This window comes from Girardinichthys multiradiatus, chromosome 4 (assembly GCF_021462225.1).
Source record: "Girardinichthys multiradiatus isolate DD_20200921_A chromosome 4, DD_fGirMul_XY1, whole genome shotgun sequence".
NCBI classification, from domain to species: Eukaryota; Metazoa; Chordata; class Actinopteri; order Cyprinodontiformes; family Goodeidae; genus Girardinichthys; species Girardinichthys multiradiatus.
In genome coordinates, this window is record NC_061797.1 from 38,796,477 (window position 1) to 38,808,556 (window position 12,080).

A 12,080-nucleotide genomic window follows, 5' to 3' on the forward strand; every position below is an offset into this window, starting at 1 on the left:
AGCGAAGCTCTTGATTTACCGGTCGGTCTACGTTCCTACCCTCACCTATGGCCATGAATTTTGGGTCATGACCGAAAGAATGAGATCCCGGATACCAGCGACTGAATTGAGCTTCCTCCGTAGGGTGGCCGGGCACTCCCTTAGAGATAGGGTGAGGAGCTCGGCCATCCGGGAGGGGCTCGGAGTAGACCTGATGCTCCTCCACATCGAGAGGAGCCAGTTGAGGTGCCTCGGGCATCTATACCGGATGCCTCCTGGACGCCTTCCTCGGGAAGTATTCCAGGCATGTCCCACCAGGTCCCAGGGGACGGCCCAGGACACCCTGGGGGGACTATGTCTCTCGGCTGGCATGGGAATGCCTTGGTCTCCCCCCGGAGGAGCTGGAGGAGGTGTCTGGGGAGAGGGACGTCTGGGTGTCTCTGCTGAGTCTGCTGCCCCCGCGACCCGGTCCCGGATAAAGCGGAAGACGACGAGTACGGGTATGAGAACTCTGTTTAGCAGCGGCTGCCCTCTCTTACACTCAGTATAACATTAACTGTGCTCCTAATCTAAGGACCACTCATGAAAAAAAGGCAAGAAAGAAATGTTCGGAGCTGTTTTTATATTTTCTTACATTATGGCTCCTATAGAGAAATAGGCTAAAATCAGAAATTGACAGCTTCACGTGCATGATCTCTAAATAAATAAAACATTTACCATTTTACATAAACTACAGTAACACTTACCAAGTTTAACACACTAAAGGCAATACGATGTATTCCAATACAATCCCAATAAAATTCAGGTTCCATGCTATCAAATTATGATACAGTGTGATCAGATTCAATCATTTAAAAAATGTCAGCCACGTCATGTATTGTGTTGTTGAAGGGCCAAAGTGCAGGCAGTACAACAAAAAGATCTTGGTGGAAATGATTTTAATAAAGAACTTCCAGAAACTTAAAAACTGGAGAAAAGAGCCGGCACCAAAGAAACAACAAGAACTGAAGGATGGAGGGACTGGCATGGTAGGAAAACGGACAACAGAGAGCGGGCCATGGAAGCATCAAGCAAGGGTGTAAGAAAACTGACTTGCTTTAAAGCTACTGGAAAGGTGATCAGGAAAATGCAGCCAGCAGGTAAACTGAGGGAAGCTGACTAATAAACACACAAAAAAACACAAATGGAGCTGAATAACACAGAAGAGAATCAAACTGAACAAAAAACTGAATACTAATAGTAAAACCAGAACCTAAACCACAATACAAAGAAGACCTAACTCAACAGAGGAACTAAATGGTACGGAACACCAATAATAATTTAATAGCAATTCACTCTCAATACTCCAGGCACTCCTCTTCCTCTGCTCAGGTCAAAGTCAGATGAAGCCACTTTATAATTTTTAATGTCATGCCATATAAAAAGACAATAATAATTATAAAGCTTCGATTAAAATGTTGAATTTTTAACCTGCAAATCTCGGGACCTCTGACTAGACAGGACTAAAAAAACTGACTCAGACATTGGTCACATTCCAACAAGAAGTATTTGTCAACTTCCTATATGTCATATGCCTGCTGATGTGTTTCCACATGAGATTAATGCTTTTCCTCTGAGGAGGAACTTGTTGCAAGGTTTTTTCCTGCTTTTAACAATACCTATTTTTTTTATATTTTACTAACTCTCAAATCCGAAGGTAGAGTCGCAGTGAATCCGTGCAGTTCAGCAGCTGAACGCATGCAATCACACCCCTAACTGTGCAATCACGTTGATTGGCAAGAAAGGAATTTAGAGGCTCTAAGCATCCAGTCTTAGTTAAGAGCAGCTTGCATTCACACGGAAACAGCTCAACCTTCTGGCATCTCCAATGACTGATGCAGAGAAAACAATCCGCAACAATGTTGTTTTTAGACATTTATCTTAAAGATGTACATCATAATTTTTGTGATATTTTGGCTGCTTCACATCTCACAAACTGAGTAACTCTTTCAGAATACAAAACAATTTGCTCTGGTTGTAATTTACATAAATATACACTCACCAACCATCTTATTAGACATGCCTGTTCAACTACTTGTGGACCCAAGCAACTCGAGACGCAGCAAATCACATTGCAGCAATTTTAAGAGTGATGATGACTTGTTGGTGTTCCAGCTGAGCATCAGAACGGGAGGGAAAGATTTAAGTGATCTTGAACATATCATGGCTGTTGGTGACAGACTGCTAAAGGTCTGACTATTTCAGAAACAGATGATCTACTGAAATTTTCACTCACAGCTGTCATCTCATGGCTTTACAGAGAATGTTCTGCAAAACAGAAAATATCCTGTGACTAATAGTTCTGTTAACAAAAATTTCCTGCTGATATCGGAGGTCAGATGAGAATGGGAAGACCGGCTCAAGATGATAGAAAGGCAACTGTAGCCCAACTGTTATAATTAAGTTATGCAGAAATCAATCTATAAAAGCACAACATGTTTAACCTTCAATCACAGTGGATGGCCTTCCGGTCAGCTAAAAACAGAAAACTGAGGTTCCAGTTCACACAGGCTCGCCCAACTTGGATGGTGACAGATTTTTTAAGACCGTGTTTGGCGCAATGAGTCTCAATTTTAGCTATGCCATCCAGATGGTAGGGTCAGGTTTGGTGTAAACAACTTTAAAACATGGATTTATCTTGCCTCGTGACAACGGTTCAGGCTGCTGCTGATGGTGTAATGGAGTGAGGGATATTTTCACACAAAGCCTCAAAGCTCAAACCATCTCAAACTGGTTTCTTAAATTTGACAATGAGTTTACTGTACTAAAAGGCCCCTTCAAATTCACAAGATCTCAATCAAGAAGAGCAACTCTGGGATGGATTGGAACGGATCTACAGCTGTCAAATTTGCAGCAACTGCATGATGCTGTCATGTTAATATAGACCCGAATCTCTGAGGAATGTTTCCAACACTTTGCTTAATTTATGCTATGAAGATTTCAGGCAGTTCTGAAGACAGGAGGAGGTCCAACCTGGTACTGGTGTACCTAATAAAGTGGCTGTGAGTTTACATACATACAGGTAAATCAGTAAATATATGTATGCGTTCTGATGAGGCTCATTTGTCTAATTAAAAATACATTTTAAAATTAACAACCTTAAACCTTATATAATCACTTAGTGAACTAATTTACTAAAATGAATGAACTTTTCAATAATCTAATTTGTTGAGATGCACCTGTAAACCCATCGAAGCATCAGAAATATTCTCAAACACTGATTACTATCAGCAGATGTCCACTTTTAAGTCTCTATGCATTTGGGGTTTTAAAGCAGACAAAATTTGCTTTGAAGTCAAATTTTTACCCAAAAATTTAACAGTTTTTCAACTGCTGCTTCTATAAAAACCTTTTTAGAATTTCCTTTGCATAGTTTAATGAACAGACTTAGCTTCAGACTAAACAAAGACTAATAACCTAATAAGAAATAATTAATAATTTACTGCTTTTGCTTAAACTAGAGGGAACAAACATTGTTGCATTAAATGTTCTTGTTATATAACATTTCTCACACCATCCAGTCTTTAGGGTGTTATTAAAAATACAAGCCAAAATAAAGCAGAAAGGTTACATAAAGGTGTCAAGACACACTATTTCTCCTGGCTTGTTAGCCGCAACTCACTGACCGGTCTGACTCTCTGCTAATGAGAACAGCTACTGGTTTAGAAAACATATATATTTAAAACTGTAACTGAGAAATATATATTGCTTCTGGATGTAAACATGCTGTGTGGGTCGGAAAATAAATCACTCTTCTACTTTTCAGATTTAATCAGTCTGGTATCAGCTACAGTTCCAGCCCCGAGCACTCCTTCCTTTGACACACAAATATCAGTTTTCCAGGTGATAATCTCTGCATCCAGGCAAGTTCTTTTCTGTTTAGATTTGTATTATGCTGTTGAACTAAAAGTATGTATTCATGCTAGTTAACAAGTGTTTTTTTTGTGAAAACATCTTCAGTGAGGGAAGTGCAACAAGCAAGTTGTGCAGCAAGTGAGCAACATTAGTGTCGTCGTCCTGCTGGAAGGTGAACTGCCGCCCAAATCTTTGCAATTTATTTTGCAGCCTCCAACAGATTTTCTTCCTGAAATGCCTTTTGCTCCATCCATCTTCCCATCAGCTCTGACCAGCTGTCTGTCCCTGCAGATAAAAAGCTTCTCCACGGCATGATGCTGCCAGCACCATGTTTCAGTTTCACAGGGAGGTTGGTTTTCTGCTACATTTACCATTTTGCATTTAAGCCACTCTGATGATAGCACCTTCTTTCACATCTTTGCTGTGTCTCCTACATGTCTTGTGGCAAACAGTAAACAGGACTTATGGCTTTTTTATTGCCATTGTTTCATAGAGGCCTGATCTGTGGAGTGCAGCACTAATAAATGTTTGTTGATCTTTTCACAGTTACCATGAGCCTCTTGGCTGCTTATCTGATTAATGATCTCCTTGCCAGCTCTGTTAGTTTAGGTGGGCTGCCATGTCTTGTTTCATTTTGGGCTGAGCTGAATTTTATCTACGGGTAACATCTGTGGTGGTACCATGACAAAATGTAAAAAATTTCAAGAAGTGTGAATACTTTTGCAAGGCTCTGTAGCTTGATTTGCCCATTAGAAATTCGGGTTTTCTGAAATCAAATGCTTTGACCGCAGCACGAGGCAGATAAGGTACTGACTACACATAGCTATTGACACAAAAAAGGCAAACTATCTCTCTGTGACCACAGATAAAAGTGTGCACACACAGCCAGGCTCTAGGACAACATGACCGGCCCCAAGCAACATATTTACTGCGATGCCTGAAAGACAAAATCAGTGTCCAACAGACCCATAACCACTTCCTCTTCTGTACGTGTGGCAGAGCAAGTACACAATCATTTTGGCATGCGTGTGCCGTTTAAAATGAGTCCATAACAGGCCTGCCCTCTCTGATAAGCAGGTCTGGTACACTTTGTGACTGTGTGTGTGATTGAGGTCCTCCAGGGATGGCTGACTGAAGTGGTGGTGGGGAGGGTTGCATTCTTGGCCATCTCATGAAAAAAGGGTGCAACCATGGGAGTAAGCCAAGAGGAGGGATCAATTATGCATGGTTAAACAAAGCCCAAGGCTACCAGCAAGCAATGTCTCAGCAAACCCTGCCTAGCAGTGGAGTTCCAGCATCCAAGAGGACTCTGGACACAAAAAACAAATAAAAAGAAAACAAAAAGAAACCAAACAACTCAATGAAGACGAGAACACAACTCCTGATAAATCACTGGAGTGTGTTATGACAAGTGCAGGCACTTTGAAACTAAACTTCTCAGAGGCCTGTAAAACACTGCATAAAAAGAAAACATTCACATTTACAAGAGGCCAACTGATAGATTATGTAGTTTACGTTACCAATAAACTATCTTGAGAGGCGGGTTAGCCTGCGAAGCGACTTGAATCTCAGAAAATGACCTGCTGATGAATCATGGAAATGATTCCACTGACAAACCTCTCAGGTGTCTGTTTTCTGTCTAAATCCAGATACGATCCACATAGTTAACTAAAACACTTCCAGCCTAGACCCGGTTCAAAGACCACATGTCAAGATGTCTTTGTTCGGGTACTGAAAGATGACCTCTAAGCAAACCCTAAAAGTATCATAAGGACGATTAAAACAGCTTCCAACCGGACCTGAGGCTTGTTTTCCAAAGAACACCTCACAACCTCAGCAACTAGACACTCGGCATCTGGTCCAGCTTTCATCCAACACACAATAAATCGGAAACTATGTGGCTTTGGTTACATGTAAATTATAGGCAGTTCTTCCAGAGCCCAAGGGGTCGAGGTGAAGGATCAGTATACATGCTACACATAAGAATGGATCCTGGCTGAAAGGCTCTTTCTAGCCATCTTCCTCTTGTGTCCACAGGAAACAGGAGAGTTGGCCCAGAGTCGGGTGACAGGGGCATCCAAAAAAGGACACACAAACACAATCTTTACTGTACTTTTTGAGCAAAGGAAAAAAATAACTAACCTGTTTATTTCACTGCTGCATTATTGAGAAAGATGTCTTGGGCATGGAATACTATTGATCTAAACTGTAAAACCAACGTATGATTTATTAACAGACCAAAACAACCAGCAATATATTTTATTCAAAAAACAAGCGAAAAATGTGAAAGGGTTTGTTTTCTTGCTGCATCTGGCCAACTTCCTCATTCTTGTGATGTATATAGAAGTTCAGTTACTCCACACTTGTCCTTTGCAGTGCTTTATATTTCATAACGCCCCCAAACATTTTCAGTTGAGACGTCTGGACATTTGTTGCAGAGACCAAGAAAAAGCTTTTGACAAGATGGCTTCCTACACTGCTTAGAAATACAACTTACGAACGTTGTTCATCCTTTTAGGTGCCTTCAGAGACGCACAAGTTACAATGCCCTCCACATTTTTTTGGCAACCCTGGTAAAAAAAATTTGTAAAAAGCCTTATGCAGTAGCATAATCTCATTCAGAAAAACCTTTCAAAATTCAACCTTTAATCTGAGAACATTTATTAAGTCAAGAAAAAAAACCTCATATTAGGAGTTATTAGTGCTTTTCAGTCAGCAGTACATTGGGACCCATCACAATTTATATTAAATACATGTTTTTGAAGACTTTTTACAATTTAAACTTTACTTAAAGCTGCACGGTGGCGCAGTTGGTAGCACTGTTGCCTTACAGCAAGAAGGTCCTGGGTTCGACTCCTTTCTGCATGGAGTTTGCATGCGTAGGTTCACTCTGGGTACTCCTGCTTCCTCCCATAGTCCGAAAACATGACTGTTAGGTTAATTGGTCTCTCTGCATTGCCTTTAGGTGTGAATGGGTGTGTGCGTGGTTGTTTGTCCTGTGTGTGTCTGTGTTGCCCTGCGATGGACTAGCGATCTGACCAGGGTGAACCCTGCCTCTCGCCCATAGACTGCTGGGGATAGACACCAGCTTCCCCGCGACCCACTATGGAAGAAGCGGTAGAAAATGACTGACTGATGACTGACTTTTCTTATGTAAGTTATTCTGCTCGTCCGGAAATTTTTCTTTAATAAATATTTACTCCACTTTTTCCCACGGGATAGAAATATGATGTCACACAGTGCTCTCTTCAAAATGGATAAAACAAAAGAATAGACCTCTCCTAGAGTTGCCCATTTCTACAGTCTGAGCAATAAATGTAAAGTGTAAAACAGCGGGAAGGTGACAAATAAGACTGGATGAGGACCCAAGTTTATCTTACTACTAATGTTGCTTGATACCACAGATTTCCTATCCGATACCGATACTTGGTGCAAATACACCTAACGTGCCTGGTAAACCTAAGAAATGTTTGGCTGTTTTATAATACCGGGTGACTGAAATTGATTAAATAATTAATTGGCACAATTATTGCACAGGTTTGTCAATGCTTACATATCAAAATACTGATTTAACGATTAAAGTAAATAAATCAATTTTACAGATAAAATGTAATTTTTATCTATCTGTTGTTTTATATATATTTTAAAAGTTCACCATAAATGATTTTATTGCAAATGCTCTGTATAATTTAATGACACCTAGCTTATGTAACTAATCAGTTCTTTAGGAAACCGTACTTGAATCTAGGTTTTTATTTTGCCTATGAGATGATCTAAGTGATACACATTATTACTCCAAGCTGGATTCATGCAGCTATTTGCTTAAGCATGAATTTATTTTGCTACTTATTTCATAACAATCAAAATTAATTCTAACAACATTAACAGTGCGAGGCACCTCTTGCACTATTTAACATTTTCTCTCACTGTACCGGGGTAGTCACTGCCTGCAGCACTGAGGGAGTCCACCAGAGACGTCTGTCTTGCCCTGGCAGCAGCACCAGACACCGAGCTGTCCTCTTCTGTCTGCCTCATCATAAATGTCTCGTATTCTGTGTTGTGGTTTAACCTGAGGTGTTTCATAAGGTTTGTTGCGCTGCCACAACTCCTCACTGTTTTTCCATCACAGACCACGGCTGTTTGTGAAGCTGAAATAGCTCCACACACGGCTCCGTTTTTGCCCTGCCATTGTGTCAGTGACTGACCGACTGAGCAGCAGTGGCACGCTGCTTCCCATTACGCACCTGCCCAGGTGGAAGGAAAAGTAGTTCCCACCAAGCAGAGAATTTAGATAAGATCTCAATAGTTTAGTTTCTTCCCACTGTGTTCCTGTAATGATACACATTGCCTCAAATGACTGAAGTATCAAAGTGATCAATATTGTGATTTGAGAATTGATTTTAGAGCATATCAGGTAGCGATATTTCATTTTTCCTCAATCTGCATCACTACTTACCACCACAAACATCGTGGCGGATGGTAAGGTGGTATAGCTCACTGTTACCGAACTACTGCAGAGAGTAACACCTAAGGGTGACTCCATAATAACCTCTAAATGCTATTAGTAGCCCCCATCAATTTATTAGAGAGGCATGTTCTATCATCACAAAAGTAAACTATAGAGATTTTACCTTGAACTTCGGTTAAATGAGACAAAAATTGCTCTGCAGATATAAAAAGTCTGATGGTTCATCTTTAAAATGTATGTTGCATGTGTGGATGCAGCAACAGGCCTCCCTAGATTTCTTAAAGCATTTGATAACAATATGTAGTATAGAAGATTAAATTCCTAGATTTCATGCAAAGATTTTCTTCTCATGTTTTCTTTTTGTCACAGAGCATTGAAGCCGATCCAACACTACTTCTAAAAGACTTATGTCCCTCTCAGTCAGTAGAATAAAAATGTCAGAGTCTGTTTTCAAACTGGAGACCTGATTGTCTTGAAGTTCTAAAACACTGGCAACAGCAAGCCTCCGCCACTGACTTGAAAACAGTCAGCTATTTCTATTCTCTACAAGTCACTGTAGATTCTTTAGGCAGCTCACCCTCTGATAAATCACTGTTTTTGTTATTCCATTATAATTTGCCATCAAAATTACTTATGTTTGTGAAAACAGATTTAAACAAGTTAAATATCAATCTCCAGTCCACAGTTTTTGTCTAAATTTCTGGTTATTTCTGGTTCCTAAAAGACATAGTATAACCTCTTTTCACCTCCGTAACAGCTACAAGTATTTTGAGGTATCTACCTGTTTTGCACAAACAGTCTGAAAGTTTTGCCCAATCTCCGTGGCAAAATAGTTCTAGCTCAGTCAGATTCTAGCATCTATGAACAAAAATGTTCAAATCTGGACTTTGGATTTTGACTGAGTCATCCTAACACATGAATGTGCTTTGAGTCCATTGTGGGTCTGGCTCTATGCCAATAGTTGTCCTGCTGGAAAGGGAACCTCCATTCCAGTCTCAGGTGTTATGCAGCCTCTAACTGGGTCTCCTCAAGGGTTCCCCTTCACTTAGCTCCATTCTTTTTCGCATCAACTCCGATCACCTTTCCTGTCCCCTCTGAAGCATACCCACAGCATGATACTGCCACCATCATGTTTAATAGACGAGACGTTAAGGTAATTTTAGGGTTACGTGAACTGTTAGCATTCTGCTACACACATGTTTAACAGGTTGACTCAAAAAATATAAATTTTGATCTCATCTAACCAAAGCTTCTTCTTCCACGTTTGCTGTATCCATTACATGGCTTGCAGAAAACAGCAAATAACACTTATGGCTGTCTTTCATCAATTGTATTGTTCTGAACTGTCCACTATCAAATATTTAAAGCGTGGGATATTGTTTTACAACCTAACCCCTGCTTGAAAACCCCTGCTTGAAACTCTTCAACTTCATCCTTGACCTCACAGGTGTGCTCCTTGGTCCTAATGGTGCAGTTTATGTTATGATGTTTTCTAACAAACACCTAAGGCCTTCACAGTACAGCTGGATTTACAGTGACATTAAATTACACACAGTTTACAAACTAGGTGACTTCTATGGGCCATAGAATGCAATGGATTATATCAGAGTAAAAGGAGGTCTGCATTCAAATGCACGCCACACTTTTCAGACTTTTCATTTGTAAAACTAAAGATAACTATGTATCCTTTTCCGTTCACTTCACAGTTATGCACAACTTTGTGTTAGTCTTTCACATAAAATTTAAATGAAATACATTAAATTCAAGCGTAAATATGCCTTTATTTGAAAGGCACCATACTTATAAGGCACCGTACTTATAAGCAAATAGTTTGAGAAACCATATAAGTGCAACTTCAAAGAGCACATCTGTGTAGCATATCATATGTCATGCTCATATATCATATCTGATACCCTTTAGTTTCTGATGAGATACAGAGCTGCATGTTTTAATCTCTAATTGCATACAGTTCCCTAAAGCTTTTGTTATAACTGAATTTCACTATGAGCCATCCTATAACTGGCTGTTTTACTCACCACATGAGCAGCAGGTGAAGCAGTTGGTGTGATAGAGGTTCCCCATGGCCTGGCATGCTTGGCTGGCCCCATACACACCTTTCCCACATTTGACACAGATACCTGTCAGAGACAATGGCTCAGTTATTGGCTGTTATGTACATACTCAGCAAAGCAGCACAATAAAGAGACTGAGGTAGCAGTGAATAAGACAGGAAAACTCTGTAAAGATGCAAGCTGTCGCAATCCAGACACAAAGAAGAATTACTGGCTGTGCAACAATGTCATCCCAGACTCCTTTCTTGTTAGACAATGGGAAGCTTTCACTCTGTTCTGGCTTTATTTCTACTATTATAAACTCTGTATTATTATTCCACAGCTCTCTGTGCTTCCAAGTGGCTTAGAAAGCAAACAGCTCAAAGAAATTCAAAGGTTTATCATTAAAATGTTGTTTTTTGACTGTTTTAAATGTGTAGCCCTGCTGAAATGGGAGGGCAAATGAGAGAGCAAAAAAAAGTGTAAATGTTAAATCAGCAGCAATATTTTCTAAAAGGCTCCCTTTTTTCGTTTCCATACATTACATCATACCGTTAGAAGGCAGACGACTTGAAGAAAGCTGAAGATTGAATAAAAAAGCCTTGAGAGAAAACACTGCGGATGTGAGACGCATTCCACAAAGGGAAGGCTATAAGACGAAGTTCCTGTACTTTTCCTTGTTACAAGGAAAGGTCAAACTGATTAGCCTAGTCAGTTTTACCTTCAATTTTATAAAGAATTTTAAATAAAACAAATATTTAGCTTATAACACCAAACTAAAACATTTCTCTTTAAACGTACTTAGTTTACCATACTAAATCAAAAATTTCGAAATCTAAAGACAACAATGTGCATGTAAATAAAATTAACTTGCCTATATAGGTACAACTTAGAAAATAATTGAAAAGTTAATTTATTTCCATAATTAAAATTTAAAAAGGAAACGTACAAATAATATCAATCTATTACAGATTAACTGATATATTTCTAGCCTTTATTTCTGTCAGTTTTAATGATCATGGCTTACAGCTAATGAAAATCCAGAAATTAATTCTTTGGAAAAGGATTTTAAATACAAAAATGTAATGTGGCTCTCACAACGATCTGGAAGACTGCTGATCTGACTGTTATCTAGCAGAAAGGCAGTGAAATCCTCCACAGAGAGAGCAAGCCACAAAAGGTCATTGCTAAAGAAGCTGGCTGTTTCAAAAGCATATTAATGTAAAGTTGAGTGGAAGAAAAAGTGCGGTAGAAAAAGGTGCATAAGGAACAGGAATAACCACAGCCTTGAGAGCATTGTGAAGCAAAGCCCATTCAACTGTTTGGGGGAAATTCACAAGGCCGGACTTCATCTGGAGTCAGATGTTTCTCGGACACGTGTCGTAGCTGTGAGATTCCTTGTGTCAAGATGCTCCTGAACCAAAGTCGACTTCGGAGGCATCTTGCTTAAACTAATGAGAAGAATTAATGAACAGCAGCTGATTTTACTTGACAGTAAATTTTGCATTTCATTTGAATTTCCCAAAAAATTTAATTTAGATTTATGGGGGCTTTTATTATATGTAAGCCATAATCATCAAAACTACAAAAATAAACCCCTAACTCTGTGTGCAATGAATCCATATGTTTTTTATTTATTTATTGAATTGATTAAATAAATGAACATTTCAATAATATTCTAATTTATT

The 12,080-nt window shown here is 39.4% G+C and overlaps 1 protein-coding gene across 2 annotated transcripts in view; it reads right to left on the minus strand.

Moving 5' to 3' along the window:
- LOC124867016 (WT1 interacting protein) overlaps positions 1-12,080 on the minus strand; it is a 41,829-nt gene that overhangs the window by 17,960 nt on the left and 11,789 nt on the right. For both annotated transcript variants that reach the window (XM_047363185.1, XM_047363186.1), the window contains exon 2: positions 10,378-10,479. In XM_047363185.1, the coding sequence (XP_047219141.1) occupies positions 10,378-10,479 (102 nt within the window). The remainder of the gene's footprint in view (positions 1-10,377; positions 10,480-12,080) is intronic.